Genomic DNA, 24,900 nt, shown 5'->3' with positions numbered 1-24,900 from the left:
CCCTACTCTGCCGCTCCGTAAACCGCCGCTACTTACATTATCCCTATGTACCCCTAATCTGCTGCCCCTAACACCGCCGACCCCTATATTATATTTATTAACCCCTAATCTGCCCCCCACAACGTCGCCTCCACCTAACTACACTTATTAACCCCGAATCTGCCGAGCGGACCGCACCGCTATTATAATAAAGTTATTAACCCTTAATCCGCCTCACTAACCCTATAATAAATAGTATTAACCCCTAATCTGCCCTCCCTAACATCGCCGACACCTAACTTCAATTATTAACCCCTAATCTGCCGACTGGAGCTCACCGCTATTCTAATAAATGTATTAACCCCTAAAGCTAAGTCTAACCCTAACACTAACACCCCCCTAAATTAAATATAATTTTAATCTAACTAAATTAATTAACTCTTCTTAAATAAATTATTCCTATTTAAAGCTAAATACTTACCTGTAAAATAAATCCTAATATAGCTACAATATAAATTATAATTATATTATAGCTATTTTAGGATTAATATTTATTTTACAGGTAACTTTGTATTTATTTTAACCAGGTACAATAGCTATTAAGTAGTTAAGAACTATTTAATAGCTAAAATAGTTAAAATAATTACAAATTTACCTGTAAAATAAATCCTAACCTAAGTTACAATTAAACCTAACACTACACTATCAATACATTAATTAAATACAATACCTACAAATAACTACAATGAAATAAACTAACTAAAGTACAAAAAATAAAAAAGAACTAAGTTACAAAAAATAAAAAAATATTTCAAACATAAGAAAAATATTACAACAATTTTAAACTAATTACACCTACTCTAAGCCCCCTAATAAAATAACAAAGCCCCCCAAAATAAAAAAATGCCCTACCCTATTCTAAATTACTAAAGTTCAAAGCTCTTTTACCTTACCAGCCCTGAACAGGGCCCTTTGCGGGGCATGCCCCAAGAAGTTCAGCTCTTTTGCCTGTAAAAAAAAACATACAATACCCCCCCCCAACATTACAACCCACCACCCACATACCCCTAATCTAACCCAACCCCCCCTTAAATAAACCTAACACTAAGCCCCTGAAGGTCTCCCTACCTTGAGTCGTCTTCACCCAGCCGAGCCAAATTCTTCATCCAAGCGGAGCAAGAAGAGGTCCTCCATCCGGTAGAAGTCTTCATCCAAGCGGGGCAGAAGAGGTCTTCCATCCGAATGAAGTCTTCATCCAAGCGGAATTTTCTATCGTCATCCATCCGGAGCGGAGCGGCAGCATCCTGAAGACCTCCAACGCGGAACAACCATCCTGGCCGACGACTGAACGACGAATGATGGTTCCTTTAAATGATGTCATCCAAGATGGCGTCCCTCGAATTCCGATTGGCTGATAGGATTCTATCAGCCAATCGGAATTAAGGTAGGAATATTCTGATTGGCTGATTCCATCAGCCAATCAGAATATTCCTACCTTAATTCCGATTGGCTGATAGAATCCTATCAGCCAATCGGAATTCGAGGGACGCCATCTTGGATGACGTCATTTAAAGGAACCGTCATTCGTCGTTCAGTCGTCGGCCAGGATGGTTGTTCCGCGTCGGAGGTCTTCAGGATGCTGCCGCTCCGCTCCGGATGGATGACGATAGAAGATTCCGCTTGGATGAAGACTTCAATCGGATGGAAGACCTCTTCTGCCCCGCTTGGATGAAGACTTCTACTGGATGGAGGACCTCTTCTTGCTCCGCTTGGATGAAGAATTTGGCTCGGCTGGGTGAAGACGACTCAAGGTAGGGAGATCTTCAGGGGCTTAGTGTTAGGTTTATTTAAGGGGGGTTTGGGTTAGATTAGGGGTATGTGGGTGGTGGGTTGTAATGTTGGGGGGGGGGGTATTGTATGTTTTTTTTTACAGGCAAAAGAGCTGAACTTCTTGGGGCATGCCCCGCAAAGGGCCCTGTTCAGGGCTGGTAAGGTAAAGGAGCTTTGAACTTTAGTAATTTAGAATAGGGTAGGGCATTTTTTTATTTTGGGGGGCTTTGTTATTTTATTAGGGGGCTTAGAGTAGGTGTAATTAGTTTAAAATTGTTGTAATATTTTTCTTATGTTTGTAAATATTTTTTTATTTTTTGTAACTTAGTTCTTTTTTATTTTTTGTACTTTAGTTAGTTTATTTCATTGTAGTTATTTGTAGGTATTTTATTTAATTAATGTATTGATAGTGTAGTGTTAGGTTTAATTGTAACTTAGGTTAGGATTTATTTTACAGGTAATTTTGTAATTATTTTAACTATTTTAGCTATTAAATAGTTCTTAACTATTTAATAGCTATTGTACCTGGTTAAAATAAATACAAAGTTACCTGTAAAATAAATATAAATCCTAAAATAGCTATAATATAATTATAATTTATAGTGTAGCTATATTAGGATTTATTTTACAGGTAAGTATTTAGCTTTAAATAGGAATAATTTATTTAATAAGAGTTAATTTATTTCGTTAGATTTAAATTATATTTAACTTAGGGGGGTGTTAGTGTTAGGGTTAGACTTAGCTTTAGGGGTTAATACATTTATTAGAATAGCGGCGAGATTCGGTCGGCAGATTAGGGGTTCATAATTGAAGTTAGGTGTTGGCGATGTTAGGGAGGGCAGATTAGGGGTTAATAAATATAATATAGGGGTCGGCGGTGTTAGGGGCAGCAGATTAGGGGTACATAGCTATAATGTAGGTGGCGGCTCTTTGAGGTCGGCAGATTAGGGGTTAATTATTGTAGGTAGCTGGCGGCGACGTTGTGGGGGGCAGGTTAGGGGTTAATAAATATAATATAGGGGTCGGCGGTGTTAGGGGCAGCAGATTAGGGGTACATAGCTATAATGTAGCTGCGGCGTGCGGACGGCAGATTAGGGGTTAATAAGTGTAGGTAGCTGGCTGCGACGTTGTGGGGGGCAGGTTAGGGGTTAATAAATATAATATAGGGGTTGGCGGTGTTAGGGGCAGCAGATTAGGGGTACATAAGTATAACGTAGGTGGCGGTCGGCAGATTAGGGGTTAAAAAAATTTAATCGAGTGTCGGCGATGTGGGGGGGGCCTCGGTTTAGGGGTACATAGGTAGTTTATGGGTGTTAGTGTACTTTAGAGCACAGTAGTTAAGAGCTTTATGAACCGGCGTTAGCCCAGAAAGCTCTTAACTACTGACTTTTTTCTGCGGCTGGAGTTTTGTCGTTAGATTTCTAACGCTCACTTCAGCCACGACTCTAAATACCGGCGTTAGAAAGATCCCATTGAAAAGATAGGATACGCAATTTACGTAAGGGGATCTGCGGTATGGAAAAGTCGCGGCTGAAAAGTGAGCGTTAGACCCTTTTTTGACTGACTCCAAATACCGGCGGTAGCCTAAAACCAGCGTTAGGAGCCTCTAACGCTGGTTTTCACGGCTACCGCCAAACTCCAAATCTAGGCCTATGTAATTTATAAATAATATCGCTAGCATAAGCATGATTATAATGTATTGTGGCCATCAGCCAATCCCTCTTAGTTACCCCCCCCCCCCTCCCACATACCTCCATAGATTCCAGGGGGCCTGGGAGGTCTATGCTGTGTGAGGGTTGTGGGAGGAGTCACAGAGATCCTGTGAGAAGAGGCGTGGCCAGAGTAATGATTCTACAGTGGGCAGAGATAATATGGGTTGAGAAGATCATGGCTGGAGTTAGTGAATGTTGTGAGCAGAGTTAGTGCAGTTCCTGGTTTCAGTTTGGAAAACAAGACATTTGAAAGGCAGAGTTCACAGGCTATGGCAATCCCAAAATATGAGGGATGCTTTGGGGCTCTGTGCTTCCCACCATTTCTACACGGCTCTCTGGGATAGGGATATTGGTGTAGATTAAGCAATAGACTGCCAGCAAACAAGGAATTGGATCATGTCATATCAAAGGTAGAGTTGCATGGGGAGTGGGAGTAGCTGAATGGAAACTGGACTGATTGGGGGCATGGCTAGATGGTCTTTGGCAAACTTGGGCTTTTATAAGGTCCTGAAGAGCTGAAGGACGGACAGTGGGCAAAGCTTCTAAGGCGTGACAATACATCAAAATTGGGGATGGTTGGAAGCTCTGCTTCCATATAAGAAAGTTTATATTCCCCTCATACTGTAAGAGATGCGCTCTACTTGGAATGAAAAATGGCTCAGTAGCTTGTTCTATGGTGAATTACAACCTGGGAGCAGCCTCTTTTAGCCCAATTGTGCTTTTCAAAGAGGAGAACTTTCCTGTATATAAGTCTGATCCTGCCTAGTAAGGTAAGTACAGTCCCAAAAAACCTGGCAATCCTCCTTTGAACAAGGAACACAGCAACCCCAGATGATTGTTTTGGCCTTTATTGGTCTCATCAGTGAGGTGCAGCCACATTCCTCTAAGAACATTGGGCAAGGAGTCCACGTCTGGTTTCCCCCATCAGCCTTAGGGAGACTTCCCCAGGGTCATAATAAAAATGCATAGATTAAGAGACGCATTCTATTAGGTAGCAGCCTCTTTTAGACCAATTGTGCTTTTCACAGAGGAGAACTTTCCTGATGTATATAATTTTGATCCCGCCAAGTAAGGTCATTCCAGCCTTGATATATACCAGGCAATTCTTCTCTGAACAAGAAACACTGCAACCCCAGATGATCGTTTCAGCCTTCATTGGACCTTGTCCATGAGGTGCAGCTACATTCCTCTAAGCACATTGGGCAAGGATTCCCCATCACCCTTAGGGAGACTTCCCCAGAGTCATAATAAAAATGCATATAGTAAGAGAAGCGCTCTACAAGAAACGAACAACAGTTTAGTAGCTTGTTCTATGGCAAGTTACTACCTTTTTATCTCTTTTTGTAGATTCCATAAATGCTGGAAACGTTTAAAAGGCCATAATTCATTAGAGCATGTCATTTTAAGACTATTGACCCTGCACCACTGTGAATTTGACTCCCTCAAAAAGGTTAAACACACAGTACAAGTACCACTCGGGACCTTTAGGGCATTGCTGTTCCTGAGCGCATCCAATCAGCAGTGATTGTCGCACATCTGAGTCTTACATCTAGATCATGTCATTTTTCAACTATTATAGCCCTTTAAAACATACTAATTGCAGATTTATAGCAGAGGCAACACCTATAGACCATAAAGTTTGCTCTTTTCCACCCTGTATTCTTTACTAACAAATGTCTGTATCACGCAGAACAAGTTACTTGCAAGCTGTTGTGTCATTTAGGTCCAGTGTTGCACCCTAATATGTACTTCAGAACTACCTCTAGACTTTAAAAAGTGTGGGTGTTAACAAAGTTCTATTTCAAGGTTGGAGGTTGATCCTAGTTGATGGGGCCATTATTTTCTTGTTTTTAAATAGACACAATTTTGTTTTATTTGTTGCTTTCAAAAGAATTTAAAAGGTATTACAGTTATTGTAAGACTGATGTACCTGCATTGAGAAAATTGTTTTTATTCTTATAAGGAGTTCCACTGACCCCCAATAAGTTCTGCTAATCAGCCAATGAGCATTCAGGTCTTAAGGGACATGAAACACCTCTTACTTTTGTGCAACAATTGTGCTTGAATTGTCCCATTCAACATATAAAGTGGCTAAATAAAAATAAAAAAAATAATTAGCCACATTAAAGGGACATTATACCCCAAAAAAATATTTCATGATTCAGATAGAGAATACAATTAAAAAAAAGTTTCCAATGTACTTCTATTATCAAGAATAATCATTGTCAAGTTATTATGTATTGAAGCAATATCTAGATAGGCAGTGTGCACACTAGAGCTCTACATGACAGGAAATAGTGCTGCCATCTAGTGCTCTTGCTAATGTATAACATTAGTACTACATGACAGGAAATAGTGCTGCCATCTAGTGCTCTTGCTAATGTATAACATTAGTACTACATGACAGGAAATAGTGCTGCCATCTAGTGCTCTTGCTAATGTATAACATTAGTACTACATGTCAGGAAATAGTGCTGCCATCTAGTGGTCTTGCTAATGTATAACATTAGTACTACATGACAGGAAATAGTTCTGCCATCTAGTGCTCTTGTTAATGTATAACATTAGTACTACATGGCAGGAAATAGTGCTGCCATCTAGTGCTCTTGCTAATGTATAACATTAGTACTACATGACAGGAAATAGTGCTGCCATCTAGTGCTCTTGCTAATGTATAACATTAGTACTACATGACAGGAAATAGTGCTGCCATCTAGTGCTCTTGCTAATGTATAACATTAGTACTACATGTCAGGAAATAGTGCTGCCATCTAGTGGTCTTGCTAATGTATAACATTAGTACTACATGACAGGAAATAGTTCTGCCATCTAGTGCTCTTGTTAATGTATAACATTAGTACTACATGACAGGAAATAGTGCTGCCATCTAGTGCTCTTGCTAATGTATAACATTAGTACTACATGACAGGAAATAGTGCTGCCATCTAGTGCTCTTGTTAATGTATAACATTAGTACTACATGACGGGAAATAGTGCTGCCATCTAGTGATCTTGCTAATGTATAACATTAGCACTACATGACAGGAAATAGTGCTGCCCTCTAGTGCTCTTGCTAATGTGTAACATTAGTACTACATGACAAGAAATAGTGCTGCCATCTAGTGCTCTTGCTAATATATAACATTAGTACTAAATGACAAGAAATAGTGCTGCCATCTAGTGCTCTTGCTAATGTATAACACTAATACTACATGACAGGATATAGTGCTGCAATCTAGTGCTCTTGCTAATGTATAACATTAGTACTACATGACAGGATATAGTGCTGCCATCTAGTGCTCTTGCTAATGTATAACATTAGTACTACATGACAGGATATAGTGCTGCCATCTAGTGCTCTTCCTAATGTATAACATTAGTACTACATGACAGGAAATAGTGCTGCCATCTAGTGCTCTTGCTAATGTATAACATTAGTACTACATGACAGGAAATAGTGCTGCCATCTAGTGCTCTTGCTAATGTATAACATTAGTACTACATGACAGGAAATAGTGCTGCCATCTAGTGCTCTTGCTAATGTATAACATTAGTACTACATGACAGGAAATAGTGCTGCCATCTAGTGCTCTTGTTAATGTATAACATTAGTACTACATGACAGGAAATAGTGCTGCCATCTAGTGCTCTTGTTAATGTATAACATTAGTACTACATGACAGGAAATAGTGCTGACATCTAGTGCTCTTGCCAATGTATAACATTAGTACTACATGACAGGAAATAGTGCTGTTATCTAGTGCTCTTGCTAATGTATAACATTAGTACTGCATGACAGGAAATAGTGCTGCCATCTAGTGCTCTTGCTAATGTATAACATTAGTACTACATGACAGGAAATAGTGCTGTTATCTAGTGCTCTTGCTAATGTATAACATTAGTACTGCATGACAGGAAATAGTGCTGCCATCTAGTGCTCTTGCTAATGTATAACATTAGTACTACATGACAGGAAATAGTGCTGTTATCTAGTGCTCTTGCTAATGTATAACATTAGTACTGCATGACAGGAAATAGTGCTGCCCTCTAGTGCTCTTGCTAATGTATAACATTAGTACTACATGACAGGAAATAGTGCTACAATCTAGTGCTCTTGCTAATGTATAACATTAGTACTACATGACAGGAAATAGTGCTGCCATCTAGTGCTCTTGCTAATGTATAACATTAGCACTACATGACAGGAAATAGTGCTGCCATCTAGTGCTCTTGCTAATGTATAAGATTAGTACTACATGACAGAAAATAGTGCTGCCATCTAGCGCTCTTGTTAATGTATAACATTAGTACTACATGACAGGAAATAGTGCTGCCCTCTAGTGCTCTTGCTAATGTATAACATTAGTATTACATGACAGGAAATAGTGCTGCCATCTAGTGCTCTTGCTTATGTATAACATTAGCACTACATGACAGGAAATAGTGCTGCCATTTAGTGCTCTTGCTAATGTATAACATTAGTACTACATGACAGGAAATAGTGCTGCCCTCTAGTGCTCTTTCTAATGTATAACATTAGTACTACATGACAGGATATAGTGCTGCCATCTAGTGCTCTTGCTAATGTATAACATTAGTACTACATGACAGGAAATAGTGCTGCTCTCTAGTGCTCTTGCTAATGTATAACATTAGTACTACATGACATGAAATAGTGCTGCCATCTAGTGATCTTGCTAATGTATAACATTAGTACTACATGACAGGAAATAGTGCTGCTATCTAGTGCTCTTGCTTATGTATAACATTAGTACTACATGACAGGAAATAGTGCTGCCCTCTAGTTCCCTTGCTAATGTATAACATTAGTACTACCTGGCAGGAAATAGTGCTGCCATCTAGTGGTCTTGCTAAGGTATAACAGTACTACATGACAGGAAATAGTGCTTCCATCTAGTGCTCTTGCTAATGTATAACATTAGTACTACATGACAGGAAATAGTGCTGCCCTCTAGTGCTCTTGCTAATGTATAACATTAGTACTACATGACAGGAAATAGTGCTGCCCTCTAGTGCTCTTGCTAATGTATAACATTAGTACTACATGACAGGAAATAGTGCTGCCATCTAGTGCTCTTGCTAATGTATAACATTAGCACTACATGACAGGAAATAGTGCTGCCATCTAGTGCTCTTGCTAATGTATAACAATGTTGCAAAACTGCTGCTATATAGTACTGCAGACACGTGCACACTCTTGAACTTACTTTCCTGGTTTTCAACAAAGGATAGCAAGAAAACAAAGACAATTTGATAATAGAAGTACATTTGAAAGTTGTTTAATAGTTTGTGTTCTATCTGAATCATGAAAGAAAACTTTTAAGTTTCATGTCCCGTTATGATAGTGTGGAAGTTTTTTTTTTTTACCATACACTTGTAATACTAGATTATGGCTATTCTTAGCGCAGGGTCGTGCTAAGGATAACGCACCTTGTGCTATCGGTTGTGCTCAACTTGTAATCTAGGCCCAAATTGGGCAGATATGAGTATATTGCACCGTATGTAAAAATATGTGAAGGCGGACTGCAATTGGACTGCTCGGTTTGTCTCAATCAACTCATCTGTTCTTTCATTTCTCTTTTTAGTTCTTCCAAATTTTGAGGTGAAGATTATTCCAGACATCCCATATTTCCTCATCTCTAAAAACGAGTTAAGATTCAGAGTTGAAGCCAGGTAATTGTGTTTATTAATTCTAAATCAGTGCCCTCATTTTGTGTATGTGTATGTATGGTATTATGCAACATTAATGTGAGGGTGCAGGATATATGAAACTGAAAGGGTTAAACATAAACTGATTTGCCAGTTACTTTGCGTATAGGGTACAAAGATAAAGCGTGCCAGTAAAGGTTGCAGTGCATTGTATATTACTGGCAGCCAAGGTGTAAAATCACTGCTCAAGAGAAATAAATATGGTAGGTTCTAAGGTGGAGCCTATGAAGTAGATTAAGGTGTGGTTTTATAGTGGAGAATTGTGAACCCCGCCTACTGGGATCGCAAAATGTTAGGAAAGGTGTTACAGCAATATGCGGCCCGTATTTAACATTGGACAAGCGTTTGCTTGTGCAATCCCACCCCTGCTCGCTCTAGCCCAATGGTGCGTGAGTAGGGGTTGTCATTCACCCTATTCCCATCATTCTTTGCTCTGAATCCAGTTTCTTTTATGTACACCCACAGACACTAGATGGCAGCACCATAAAGGTTTTAATACCAGGCCAATGTGTCTCACTTAAAGGGCCCTAAAGGGACATAAAACCCAAAAAATGTATTTCGAACAACTTTCAAATTTTCTTGTATTATCTCATTTGATTTGTTATCTTGGAAAAGTATACCTGGGTAGGCTCAGGAGCAGCAGTGGATTTCTAGGAGCTAGCTGCTGATTGGAGACTACACATAAAAGCGTCTTGTGATTGGTCAACATGTTTTACTAGAACATTAATCCCATATATGGCATCTATACTGTCATTATTGTTTGATTGTTTTAGGTATGTGTACGGGGAACCTGTAGATGGTATCGCCTATGTACGAGTAGGAATCATAGACAAAGACGGGCAGAAATCAATGCTAAGAGGCCTGGAGCAGCAAGTGAAGGTAAAGTATTAGCAAACTGTCCCTGAGAATTTTAAGCTATTAATAATTGTAAATAGTGGTACCTTTAGAATTAAACATAGATATATATATATATATATATACTAATAAACTGAGGTGAATATATATATATATATATATATATATATATATATATAATAATAAACTGAGGTGAATATATATTTATATATATATATATATATATATATATATATACTAATAAACTGAGGTGAATATATATATATATATATATATATATATATATATATATACTAATAAACTGAGGTGAATATTTATATATATATATATACTAATAAACTGAGGTGAATATTTATATATATATATATATATATATATATATATATATATATATATATATATACTAATAAACTGAGGTGAATATATATTTATATATATATATATATATATATATATATATACTAATAAACTGAGGTGAATATATATTTATATATATATATATATATATATATATACTAATAAACTGAGGTGAATATTTATATATATATATATATATATATAAAAACCCATCAGTTGTACAGTGTTACCCTCCAATGGTCATCCGCCCGGGTGCCAACATGCAATTAATATTCCAAAAGAAATGGTCGCACTCTCAGGTCTTTTAGTGAAAAATCGTAGTTAATTTTAATGAAACGTTTTCGGGGTATTCTTCCCCATCATCAGCATAAACATACAGTGCATCAAACAAACTTAAATAGAAGCATGTTGCTCATTAAACAAATCAAAAATAAATCAAAAGTACCTGTGTGTGAAAATTTCTCAGTGTGGTGACGCCAAACAGTGTGTGTGTGGACCGCATATTTTGCGTTCCACTATGAGGACCGGAAGTGTTAAGTGCAGTATTATATCCGGTATCCTCAATTTTATAGAAAAACTTATAATGTTATTTTATACATACAAGCTTACTGTGTTAATTAAGTTAAGTTACTAAGTATGTAATAGTGTTTCAATCTCTGTGCCGTTATTGACAGTGTATCACACTCTTTGTGTATTGTTGCAATTGCGTAAATTTATTTAGCCGGTGCCTTATGCACTGCTCATAGGCTCATATATATGTATGTACATTGTTCCCTGTTATCTAAATTACATCTCCCTTAGTGAAGTGTTACTACTGTCTGTTACGATGATCTCTGTGACAGGTTCTATAGAACTCGCTGTCATGTTCTAGTTGTCATAGTAACCATTTGTTGTGCCGGTTCTATTTGGGCGGATTGATCTATTGGTTTACCTTACTCAGATTAAACGTTATCCTATAGCCAGTATATGTTACCTTCATGTCTCACTGTTAACATGGTTTTATGGACTTCATTCATTTACATATTTCTTATGCTTGTCCTGGAGTGTGCTAGTTAAAGGCATACATAGGGGCTAAAAAGTATTCTCTGGCACTTATTGTATATAGTATCTGTATATCATCTCGAGTATGGTACATGTACTACTAAGCTGTCTTTGTGGATTATGTGGTTGATCCCCACAATTGAACCTAGATAACAGTAAAGAAAATTAAAAGCATCAAACCATCTAACATGGATAGAAAATACAAAAATACAAAAATAACTAATAAATAAATAGCAACCTATCTACTGTTGCTACATTACACACTTAGCTTTAGTAATGTATGATTGGTTTTGATTTTGTTCTAAATTATATCTATCTCTCTTGTGCCTGTACACACTTTATGTGTAATATACACATCTTGGCTCTCTTAATGTGTATTAAAGACAGCTATTGTTGCCCTGTTAGTCCATATAGTTACTCCGTGTCATATTGCTATATAATGATGTCCATCCTTAATACAATCTTTGGTTTCATCATAGTTAGACAGTCCTAGTACAGTGTCCCTATTTCTTGGTGTTGGCACAACCTGACCCTAAGGTGTATGGGGTATCATCCTCACTTGGATGGTTGATGTCATCTCTGTCATGGTTATATGTCCATGGTTCCTAGACCTGTGGCTTTTCTGGTGTTCCTGTCGGTTATTCTCTGCACGTTGAGATTGTCACCTTAAATTGGTGCAGATGGATGATCTCTATGTAGTTGCCATGGATTTAAAGGAAGCTCAGTGTTTTAAGACTGCATGAGAACTTGTTGGCAATAGGCATTAATATACCGAGTATTGTTGCATTGGAGGAATCATTACCATGGCTCCCCCAACACCAGATAGTGCATCCTGCACTGAATGGTCTACCCCCCAAGAGGCCTGACCCTCAGTACATTGTCACATACTACTCGAGGTATATTTGCCATGCCCCAGTATGTGTCTCAGCTTAAATGAGCGCTTTAAAATCTGGAGGTGAGTTTAACCCTCCTGGGGCTACCGTGCCCAATCTATATATCCATTCAGCTTCTCTTCTAAGCAGGGCCTTGTTTCTATCACCACCCCTATCAAGGGGGGGGATATGATCAATCAGGATATACCTGATAGTGGACACCTGGTGTCTCATGTTGGCACAATGTCTGGCCACTGGTTGATCCGATCCTCCTTGTTCTAATGCCAACCGTATTGCCCGTCTGTGGTTAGCCATCCTTTCGCGGAGTGTTCCGCTCGTCTTGCCCACATAGAACCGGGCACATGGACAGAATAATAGGTAGACTACAAATGTTGTAGTGCAGGATATTGAGTGCTTGATCTTGAATACTTTATTCGTGTGAGGATGGTGAAAGTTCTTAGTTGTTATGAGACCATTACATGTTGTGCACCCTAGGCACCTGTATGAGCCTTTGATGTTAGTATGGGCAGTATCCATGTAGCTTGATTTAGGGTCTGTGCGTACCAGGCTGTCCTTATCTGTTGCTTGTATCCCCGCTGTAAGAATTTATCCCGCATGAGCTGCAGCTGTGAGACCCCTGTGGCTCTGTTTGAATTATTGCGCACTACTCTAGTCATCTGTGATTTGACTATCCCTTTTAATAGGGCTGGGGGGTGACAGCTTGTTGCACTTAAAATGGAATTTTTATCAGTAGGTCACCCTGGATGTCAACAGTCTCTACACTATCATCCCACACGATACAGGACTCATGGCTACCAAACAACACCTCATAGACAGTACACTATATGAGGGACCCCCTATTGACTACTTTTTGACACTAATGGAATACTGCCTCACTAGGAACTACTTTCGCTTTGAGACATCTTTTTATTTGCAACTTACAGGCACTGCGATGGGGTCTAATATGGCTCTGTTTGAATTATTGCGCACTACTCTAGTCATCTGTGATTTGACTATCCCTTTTAATAGGGCTGGGGGGTGACAGCTTGTTGCACTTAAAATGGAATTTTTATCAGTAGGCTTACTGTAGAGTGTGGTGCCTAAGGAATTTCCATCTATGTAAATAGTGAGGTCTAGGAATTGTATCTCCTTATGGTGGTGTGTGATCTTGAATCTCACTGGTGTAGGGGTATTGTTCCATTTCATAAACCACTCTAACAGCGCCTGTTGTCCGCCACGCCACACCATGAACACATCATCGATGTATCTTGCGTAGTAAACAACCTGCGATGTGTCAGTGTTCCATAGGAATTGGTTTTCAAATTGAGACATATAAATGTTGGCATACGATGGGGCCATATTAGACCCCATCGCAGTGCCTGTAAGTTGCAAATAAAAAGATGTCTCAAAGCGAAAGTAGTTCCTAGTGAGGCAGTATTCCATTAGTGTCAAAAAGTAGTCAATAGGGGGTCCCTCATATAGTGTACTGTCTATGAGGTGTTGTTTGGTAGCCATGAGTCCTGTATCGTGTGGGATGATAGTGTAGAGACTGTTGACATCCAGGGTGACCTACTGATAAAAATTCCATTTTAAGTGCAACAAGCTGTCACCCCCCAGCCCTATTAAAAGGGATAGTCAAATCACAGATGACTAGAGTAGTGCGCAATAATTCAAACAGAGCCACAGGGGTCTCACAGCTGCAGCTCATGCGGGATAAATTCTTACAGCGGGGATACAAGCAACAGATACTTGACAGTACCCTAAGAGAAGTCCTTCCACACACCCAGGACAGTCTGATATATAAGGGGAATCTGACAGAGAAGCTGAACAAATTGATAATGGCAACAACGTTTTCACCTAACACCACACAAGCTGGTAACATATTAAGAGAACACTGGCCAATAGTACAGTCTGACCCTAAATTGACCTTCACGCACAACCTGACACCAATGGTAGCATACCGGAGGGGAACTAACCTTAAGGACAGCTTGGTACGCACAGACCCTAAATCAAGCTACATGGACACTGCCCATACTAACATCAAAGGCTCATACAGGTGCCTAGGGTGCACAACATGTAATGGTCTCATAACAACTAAGAACTTTCACCATCCTCACACGAATAAAGTATTCAAGATCAAGCACTCAATATCCTGCACTACAACATTTGTAGTCTACCTATTATTCTGTCCATGTGCCCGGTTCTATGTGGGCAAGACGAGCGGAACACTCCGCGAAAGGATGGCTAACCACAGACGGGCAATACGGTTGGCATTAGAACAAGGAGGATCGGATCAACCAGTGGCCAGACATTGTGCCAACATGAGACACCAGGTGTCCACTATCAGGTATATCCTGATTGATCATATCCCCCCCCTTGATAGGGGTGGTGATAGAAACAAGGCCCTGCTTAGAAGAGAAGCTGAATGGATATATAGATTGGGCACGGTAGCCCCAGGAGGGTTAAACTCACCTCCAGATTTTAAAGCGCTCATTTAAGCTGAGACACATACTGGGGCATGGCAAATATACCTCGAGTAGTATGTGACAATGTACTGAGGGTCAGGCCTCTTGGGGGGTAGACCATTCAGTGCAGGATGCACTATCTGGTGTTGGGGGAGCCATGGTAATGATTCCTCCAATGCAACAATACTCGGTATATTAATGCCTATTGCCAACAAGTTCTCATGCAGTCTTAAAACACTGAGCTTCCTTTAAATCCATGGCAACTACATAGAGATCATCCATCTGCACCAATTTAAGGTGACAATCTCAACGTGCAGAGAATAACCGACAGGAACACCAGAAAAGCCACAGGTCTAGGAACCATGGACATATAACCATGACAGAGATGACATCAACCATCCAAGTGAGGATGATACCCCATACACCTTAGGGTCAGGTTGTGCCAACACCAAGAAATAGGGACACTGTACTAGGACTGTCTAACTATGATGAAACCAAAGATTGTATTAAGGATGGACATCATTATATAGCAATATGACACGGAGTAACTATATGGACTAACAGGGCAACAATAGCTGTCTTTAATACACATTAAGAGAGCCAAGATGTGTATATTACACATAAAGTGTGTACAGGCACAAGAGAGATAGATATAATTTAGAACAAAATCAAAACCAATCATACATTACTAAAGCTAAGTGTGTAATGTAGCAACAGTAGATAGGTTGCTATTTATTTATTAGTTATTTTTGTATTTTTGTATTTTCTATCCATGTTAGATGGTTTGATGCTTTTAATTTTCTTTACTGTTATCTAGGTTCAATTGTGGGGATCAACCACATAATCCACAAAGACAGCTTAGTAGTACATGTACCATACTCGAGATGATATACAGATACTATATACAATAAGTGCCAGAGAATACTTTTTAGCCCCTATGTATGCCTTTAACTAGCACACTCCAGGACAAGCATAAGAAATATGTAAATGAATGAAGTCCATAAAACCATGTTAACAGTGAGACATGAAGGTAACATATACTGGCTATAGGATAACGTTTAATCTGAGTAAGGTAAACCAATAGATCAATCCGCCCAAGTAGAACCGGCACAACAAATGGTTACTATGACAACTAGAACATGACAGCGAGTTCTATAGAACCTGTCACAGAGATCATCGTTACAGACAGTAGTAACACTTCACTAAGGGAGATGTAATTTAGATAACAGGGAACAATGTACATACATATATATGAGCCTATGAGCAGTGCATAAGGCACCGGCTAAATAAATTTACGCAATTGCAACAATACACAAAGAGTGTGATACACTGTCAATAACGGCACAGAGATTGAAACACTATTACATACTTAGTAACTTAACTTAATTAACACAGTAAGCTTGTATGTATAAAATAACATTATAAGTTTTTCTATAAAATTGAGGATACCGGATATAATACTGCACTTAACACTTCCGGTCCTCATAGTGGAACGCAAAATATGCGGTCCACACACACACTGTTTGGCGTCACCACACTGAGAAATTTTCACACACAGGTACTTTTGATTTATTTTTGATTTGTTTAATGAGCAACATGCTTCTATTTAAGTTTGTTTGATGCACTGTATGTTTATGCTGATGATGGGGAAGAATACCCCGAAAACGTTTCATTAAAATTAACTACGATTTTTCACTAAAAGACCTGAGAGTGCGACCATTTCTTTTGGAATATATATATATATATACTAATAAACTGAGGTGAATATATATTTATATATATATATATATATATATATATATATATATATATACTAATAAACTGAGGTGAATATATATTTATATATATATATATATATATACTAATAAACTGAGGTGAATATATATATATATATATATATATACTAATAAACTGAGGTGAATATATATATATATATATATATATATATATATACTAATAAACTGAGGTGAATATATATTTTTATATATATATATATATATATATATATATATATATATATATATATATATATATATATATACTAATAAACTGAGGTGAATATATATAAAGACCGGAGAGTGCTGTTTATGAATTTCGATTTCGATATATATATATATATATATAAATTAATTTAAGTTGTGCGTGCGCGTGTGTGTTTGTGGTGTGTGTGTGTATTCATTTTGAGTTATGGTGGAGATAAAAGTATGAAATTAAAATCCTCCATTTCAAGAGACATAGAATTATTGCATAGGCAATTAGCACATCTAGTCAAGTATCCCCGCTTGCTTACCCCCAGACGTACTCTGTATACATTGTTACCAAAGGATTCTGGGTAAGATATGCAAAATAGATATACAATATCTCAAGATTTTTACTTCTGGTACTGTGTTAAAACACAACAATCCCCTATTCGGGCAAGGGCAGCAGAAACAAAACGAGCTTGAGATATTGTACATCTAATTTACATATCGTACCCAGAATCCTCTGGTACATTGGTAGCAATGTATAGAGTGCAACTAGGGATAAGCAAGAGGGATACTTGCCTAGATGTGATAATTGCCTATACATTATATGGCTCTTACATAATTTTATATATATATATATATATATATATATATATATATATATATATATATATATATAAACAAAGTCGCCTGGGCTCCTCACACACTGTAACACCTGGAAACTGCCCGGGGTGCATGCAAAGAATACACATGTGGAGGAATAAAGGACGTACTCTCCGGGTCTTGACAAACTAGTATTTAATCATACAACATTAGGTTATGTTTCGGGGTGACTAGCCCCGTCCTCAGACCCTTACATAATAATATAACAACCTCCTATAAATATACTAACTTACTTACCCTCCACCAACACCTACGATCTATCGGAAATGCCCATGGCGTCCTGTTCGCTCCACTGCACAGGTCGACGGTTTTCATGGCAACTGGAAGTTGCGTCCTAATGGAAACAAATGTACAAATACAGACAATAATATTCAATATTCATTCAGTGTCAAAGCATAACAAAGCTTGTGAAACAGGTAGTTACAACTGTAAAAATCATTGTTAAATATCAGAGCAGAACATAGTAATATCAGTAATTCTGACATATTATACTAAGCATACTAGAAAATGTTCCTAAGCAAAAAATACAATGAATACCATAGTACCTGCCAATAAAATGGTCACTACATAGAATAGTAAAAGAAGTAACTGAGAATAGCGTGTGATAAAAAATGTTGTTTAAGCTTCTATGGTAAACCTTTTTTTACCACTTTTAATAACAGATTGTGTGAGAGACTGAGTGCAAGATAACGCACCTCCTTTACTACTTGTAATCTAGGTCATTGCCAATAAGACTGGCCATTTTGAGTTCTTATGTTGACCGAGTTTGAGTATAATTTTGTAACTGATGACATTTGCTCTCTTGCAGTTGACAGAAGGATCCATGGATATAACAATAACAAAAGCTAACATTTCAGAGAAAATTAAGCAGCCGTTGGATAACTTAATTGGAACCAACTTCTATATTGCAGCAAGTGTTGTGGAGATAGCTTGTAAGTAAACTCTGTATCTACAGGTCACTTCTCTCTTGTTCTGCAGACCTTTTTTGTATTCCTGTAGGCATCTCACACAGCTTTGTCATTGCAACTTATTGATGTCCTCTCCCTCTCTAATATTCCATGACTTCTATACTCAACACTCCATCACTCCACATTTATCCTAACCTTTAGCTCACCCTGCCGTACACTGCTGTTCACCCCTATATCTCTATCTTTCCCCCTATATCTCTATCTTTCCTCGCAGCTCTCGTTTGTTAGGCTTGTTATCCCATATTCACCTCTTTCTCCAATCTAATTGTGGCCACTCTGTTTGCAGCTGGAGCTCTAGAGGAGAAAGAGTTGACTTCTGTAAAAATTGTGGCTTCACCCTACATTCTGGATCTCTCCAAAACCAAGAAATACTATATTCCTTCTACACCAGTGCATATTGTGGTAAGCAATAAAGGTTATATGTAAGTTATGTACATAGCAGCAGATGTTGCCTACCCACTTTCCTTGCTAGGTCAGGTCTGTGCTAGTTCATATCTCCCAGCATTCTGTAGTTAGAAGCCAACACCAAACTATGGACTTGGTGGAGCTAGAGTGATCTAAGGATGGAGTTAGAGAGGTCTGTGGGAGTGGCTTGGTGGATCTGAGATCAACAGGTCCAGTTTCTGTGCATTGCTGGGCAGCTCAGGGGAGGAGTTTGGTGTGGTTTAGATTAATATGGCAGGAAAAGTGTAAAGAAGGACTGTGGGATAGTTGAGAGATCTGTAGTTCAACTTCATAATTGTGTGTGTGTGTCTTTGTGTGAATTATTTATTCCTAAAACAGCTTTCATGGCCTGTTGTACACCGTGTAAACATAAATGGTTGGATACATAAAAGCTCTCCTCAGATTTCAATGAAGATAGTTACCAACAGTTTACACAGCTTACAACAGCAATGGAACTAGGCCAATGTCTTTATTTCTTTTGTATACACCATGCTTGTTTAACCTAAATCCCACAAAACATTTTTTTCTAGCTCTCCACATCTCCAAAATTAAGAGGTCAATTAATATCCATTGGAATAGTTGATCTAATTATTTCTACAAAATGTACTATTAAAGTCTATGGGGATGTTTGTGTATGTATGGGGATTTTTTATCTTATATTATCAATATTTTAAAGTTTATACTGGTGGAACTATAGGAGATTGATAATCCTGTATGTATAGCTGAGTCAGCATCTACAATAACACGGGTGCATTATGGGAACATATTGTAAAACAAAAACCATGTATATCTGGCAAAATCATTTTCTGTAGGTTGTACTAATGTGCACAAGTGAAAAACTCAGTTACATTTTATAAACAAATGTAAATGTTCCTTTGCCACAGGAGAAAACGTTCAGCTGTAGCCTTACTTATACTTATCTCTGGCTCGCTGGAGAGCCGCGCTAATCCTGATACTTTATCCAAGAGCCCCAGGCCACACTAATAGGAGGTTTAGAGCACGTATCCACAGCGCAGGGCTCTGTGATGATGTGTCAGGATTAGGATGGCTCTCCAGTGCATTAGAGGTAAGTATTTTTACACCTAAGTCAATTTAAAGAAATCGAATGAGTACTGACGCATTTTGTCAGTATTTCTTTGTTTTCTATAAAAGTAGTTGGTGCATTCGTTCAGATATTCGTTTCTTGAAAAACAAATGCACATGTCTATGTTGTACAGTTAATATTTTTAAATGTCAGTAAATAATATTTGTACCATTTTATCTTCAGGACAACCTTATTATACATGTAGCAATAAATAATAAATCCACTGCATGCACTTCAAATGGTTATAAAATGGTACAAATTGTATAAATAAATGACCAACATTTTCCAATAATGAATAACGTAAATTTTACTATTTACGACTATCCAAGTGTTTCTAATTGGGCTAGAAAAGGTCTCCAAATGTCACTGTCAATAACATGAGAGAAATACAACACTTATCCACTTTTCGCAACTAGAAGTAACAGCTGCTTCTATAATTAAATTCCAGAGCCACTTCAGAATCACAGTCATGGGCGTCCACAGGGGAACAAGGGTATTTTTCAACCAATCTGGGGTACAAACTACAGGAAAAAAAAGACAATTGAATGTCCATTTTTTATCTTTTTATTCCCTTGAATGTAGCTCTGCTTTAGAAGAAGAAGCACAGTATTCTGGGAGTTACATAGCATTCTGGAATTTATAGTTCCCTATTTCCCTCTTATTATTGTGTCACTGCAGTTCTGGACTCTAATAACCAGCATGCATTATACAGTGGTGGGGAGTGAGCTTTCTGGAAGACAGGAAGTTTTGCATGAGGTCACGCCCCCTCTTGTAGGGGGATTTCCTCTCCCACCCCCTTTTTAACAGCAGCAAAGAATAATGTATCTCATTAATGGCAAACTAACACTTTCTGTGCAGAGTCCTCCTACTTATATACTGGAATAGTTTGTTAAACTTTGTCAATGGTAAAAATAAAGAAATGTATATTTTGCATATTTTAGGTAATGTACTGTTTGCAGTTTTAGGCTTTATATGAATAGGTTAACTTAAGTTGGTTCTTTTATGTTTAATTTTGATTATGTTTTTCTTCTTTATAACTTATAATACAGATCAAATAATATATGCTCCTTCTATTTTCCTTTATAAGTTAGGAGACTGGATATATACTGTACATTCATTTTATTACACCCCCCCAAAAATGTGTCAAAGTAAAGTGTATTAAAGTTTAGAGTATAGCGTCTCTAAAATTTACTAGTAAACTAGGACTAGTAGCATTTTGGGATAATTTCCAACCCCTGATATATATATATATGTATACTGTATATATACATATGTGTGTGTGTGTGGTCTGGGCATATTTCCCTTTATTGCCCCTCCCTAAAAAAAATCTGCCGACACCCATGATCATAGTAATACATTTCTAGCATAGTGTAGTACAGGTACAAATCCCCAAAACCAGAATTCCCAAATTATCCTGAAATCCAAACTTTTTCATTAATATTTTTTAAAAATAAAATTATTTAAAAATTGCCAATTATTTCTCATTCTAGTAAGTCACAATGCTGTTTTTGATTTGGTCCAATCCCCTCTTCAAGTTGCCCCCTTTACAGTTAAAAATATAAAAATATTACAAAATCTAAACCTTTTCCAGTCCCAAGCAATTGGGATAAAGGGATTTGTATTTAATTCACCCAATGGGAACACACAAACAAACAATAGGAACTTCAGTTCCCATAAGGGACCAGAGAGCATCCTCCATAGATCATTTTACTTAAAGGGATAGCTAAGTTAGAATTGAACTTCCATGAATCCGATAGAACTTGCAGTTTTAAGAGATTTTCGAATTTACATTATTAAATTGTGCACAGTGTTTTTATATACACACTTTCTGAGGCACCAGCTACTACTGAGCATGTGCAAAAGTTCACAGTGTATATATATATTAGTCTATGATTGGCTGATGACTGTCACATGATAAAGGGAGTGGCAAACTGAAGACAATTTTTAAATTTGTCAGAAAAAAAATGTACTGTTCATTTAAAATTCATAGTAAGGGCTAATATGTTTTTTTTTATAAGCTTTTCGGCAATAATATAAAATTCAGAAATTACCCAACAGTTCCTCTACGCGTTTCTTTTTCTATCCTAGAAACTTATTATACATATAGCACATTTCCTTTTCTTTGTCATACAGGCGGAGGTATCTCACGCTGATGGATCTCCTGCAAAAGGTGTTGATGTCCGTTTCACAGGTTTAAATGGAAAAGTGGAGACCATTAAATCCAATGATAATGGAGTTGCAACCATTCACCATAACCTAAATCAAGATCCCAAATCACTGGAGCTCACGGTAAAACCTATTTAAAATAACTGACCATTCTCTAGATTTTATTCTTAAAGCAACAGTGAACTGTAAAATAATTTTTATGCAAGATTGCGCTATGCAATTTTAAGAGACTTATCAGTTTATCGTTCTCTTCATATTCTAGATAGTCTCAGGAGCATCGGTGCCCTACTGGAGTCAGTTGATGATTGGTGGCTGCACATATAAGCCTCTTGTCATTGGCTCACATGATATGTTCAGCTAGCTCTCAGTAGTACAATGCTGCTCTGAAGATTACTTTAACTATGTATTTTACTCCTCTTCAGGGCTATACACATAATTATACTTAAGCAGTAGTGGAAAAATAAAATACTGTGACATAGTGGGTCCCAAACTTTTTCCAACCACTGCCCCCTTAAACTCATCATCAGCGCCCCCTAGCTTACCCTTTTAAAGCGTGAAATAGTCTTATATATATCAAATTTAGTAACTAATTCACTATTAAAAAAAAGAAATAATGTGATAGATGGACTTTATGAAGTGATACCAGTTTCTCAGTGTTTTATGTTTTAAAGGGCCATGATACCCAAATGTTTAAACACTTGAAAGTGATGCAGCATAGCTGTAAAAAGCTGACGAGAAAATATCACCTGAACATCTCTATGTAAAAAAGGAAGATATTTTACCTCACAATGTCCTAAGTATTCACACCCCACTGTAAAGAGGCTTTAAGCAGCAAATCAGAATGATAGTCCCAAGACTTGCTAAGGAGTGTGCATCTGTCATGTGCAAGCACAGTCATGTGATTTTCCTATTCAGTTTAAGGACGTTTACTATGCAATCTCATGAGATTTCAGTGAAACCTCATGTGATCAAAGCAAAGCATAGCTAGATATTCTCAGTGCACCACCATTTTATATACTGCAGTTGCTCAGAGCGCCAGTGGGCTTGTATCAAGTCAGTCATCAACAAACTGAGTCATTACCAGATGGTACCAAGCCCCTTAGACTCTGAGCAAGTGCTGGGATTAAAATGCTTGTGCACAGTGCATACTTAAATACACGTTTGAAACAGCTATAACTTTTATTAGAAGAGTTTTCTCTAATGCATGTATATTACAAAATGTTTCTATTCAAAACTAAAATGCATCTATGTGGATTCCAATTTTGGCTGGAATGTCCCTTTAAGGCTTGATTTATTTACATACAAATATAAATATCTTCTTATAGCTATTGGTAATATGTCTGCACAGGTTAGCGCAGGAACAAGTGAAGGTTCAGTGGTCGAGACGCTGCATCTTCTTCCATATTCTTCTGCAACAAAAAGTTTCCTTCACATGTCTGTACCATATCAGGTGCTGAGTCCTGGGGAGTCTGTCAGGGTCACATTAAAGGCAGTGTCTGCAAAAGAAAATGACGTCAAGAAGATCTACTATATGGTAAGTCATTTAGGGTCTGACAAGATCACTAATGGTCTCTGACAAACTAATAAACTGTATTTTCTTAAAGGGACAGTCTTCACCAGAATTTTTATTATTTAAAAAGATAGATAATCCCTTTATTACCCATTCGCCAGTTTTGCATAACCAACACTGTTATATTAATATAATTTTTACCTCTGTGATTACCTTGTATCTAAGCCTCTGCAGACTGCCCCCTATCTCAGTTCTTTTGACAGACATGCAGTTTAGCCAATCAGTGCAGACTCCTAAATAACTCCATGGGAGTGAGCACAATGTTATCTATATGACACACATGAACTAGTACTGTCTAACTGTGAAAAATGCTCTGAGCTAAGAGAGCGGTTTTCAACGGTTTAGAAATAATTTTGAGCCACCCTAGGTTTAGCTTTTCAAAAATGCCACCAAGAGAACAAAGCAAATGTAATGATAAAAGTCAATTGGAAAGTTGTTTAAAATTCCATGACCTATCTGAATCATGAAAGTATCATTTTGACTAGACTGTCCCTTTAAGTCAATTAAAAGGTTATTAAACAGTATGAGATTGTAATGTAAAATGTTTAATTAAAAAACTTTTCAATATACTTTATTTATTTATTTATTTTTCCCCAACATCGCTGACACTATAATAAAGCTATTACCCCTATTCCGCCGCTCCCCGACATCTCCGCCACTAAATAAACCTATTAACACCTAAACCGCCAGCCCCCTACATCGCAAAAATCTAAATTAAACTATTAACCCCTAAACCTAACACCCCCTAACTTTAAATTAAAATTACAATATCCCTATCTTAAAATAAATAAAAACTTACCTGTGAAATTAAAAAAACCTAAGTTTAAACTAACAATTAACCTAACATAACTATTATACTAAAATTAAAATAACTATCAATTAAATAAACTAAATTACACATTAAAAAAAACTAACACTACTAAAAAATTTAAGTCTAAAATTACAAAAAATAATAAACACTAAATTACGAAAAATAAGAAACAAAATTATCCAAAATAAAAACAATTACACCTAATCTAATAGCCCTATAAAAATAAAAAAGCCCCTCCAAAAATAATAAAAAACCCTAGCCTACAATAAACTACCAATAGCCCTTAAAAGGGCCTTTGTAGGGCATTGCCCTAAAGAAATCAGATATTTTACCTGTAAAAAAATACAAAGACCCCCCAACCAACCCCCCAAAATAAAAAACCTAACTCT

General features: G+C 37.4%; 1 protein-coding gene across 1 annotated transcript in view; it reads left to right on the top strand.

Annotated features, from left to right (window-relative positions):
* LOC128667103 (complement C4-like) overlaps positions 1 to 24,900 on the top strand; it is a 236,879-nt gene that overhangs the window by 66,680 nt on the left and 145,299 nt on the right. Inside the window, 6 exon segments of the mRNA XM_053721997.1 lie at positions 9,128 to 9,215; positions 10,025 to 10,130; positions 18,277 to 18,400; positions 18,723 to 18,838; positions 22,098 to 22,253; positions 23,479 to 23,664. Coding sequence (XP_053577972.1) covers positions 9,128 to 9,215; positions 10,025 to 10,130; positions 18,277 to 18,400; positions 18,723 to 18,838; positions 22,098 to 22,253; positions 23,479 to 23,664 — 776 coding nt within the window.

The sequence above is a fragment of the Bombina bombina genome, chromosome 7 (genome assembly GCF_027579735.1).
Source record: "Bombina bombina isolate aBomBom1 chromosome 7, aBomBom1.pri, whole genome shotgun sequence".
NCBI classification, from domain to species: domain Eukaryota; kingdom Metazoa; phylum Chordata; class Amphibia; order Anura; family Bombinatoridae; genus Bombina; species Bombina bombina.
The sequence above is the reverse complement of the archived record's forward strand: the minus strand, read 5'-3'. Positions and strand labels throughout refer to the sequence as shown.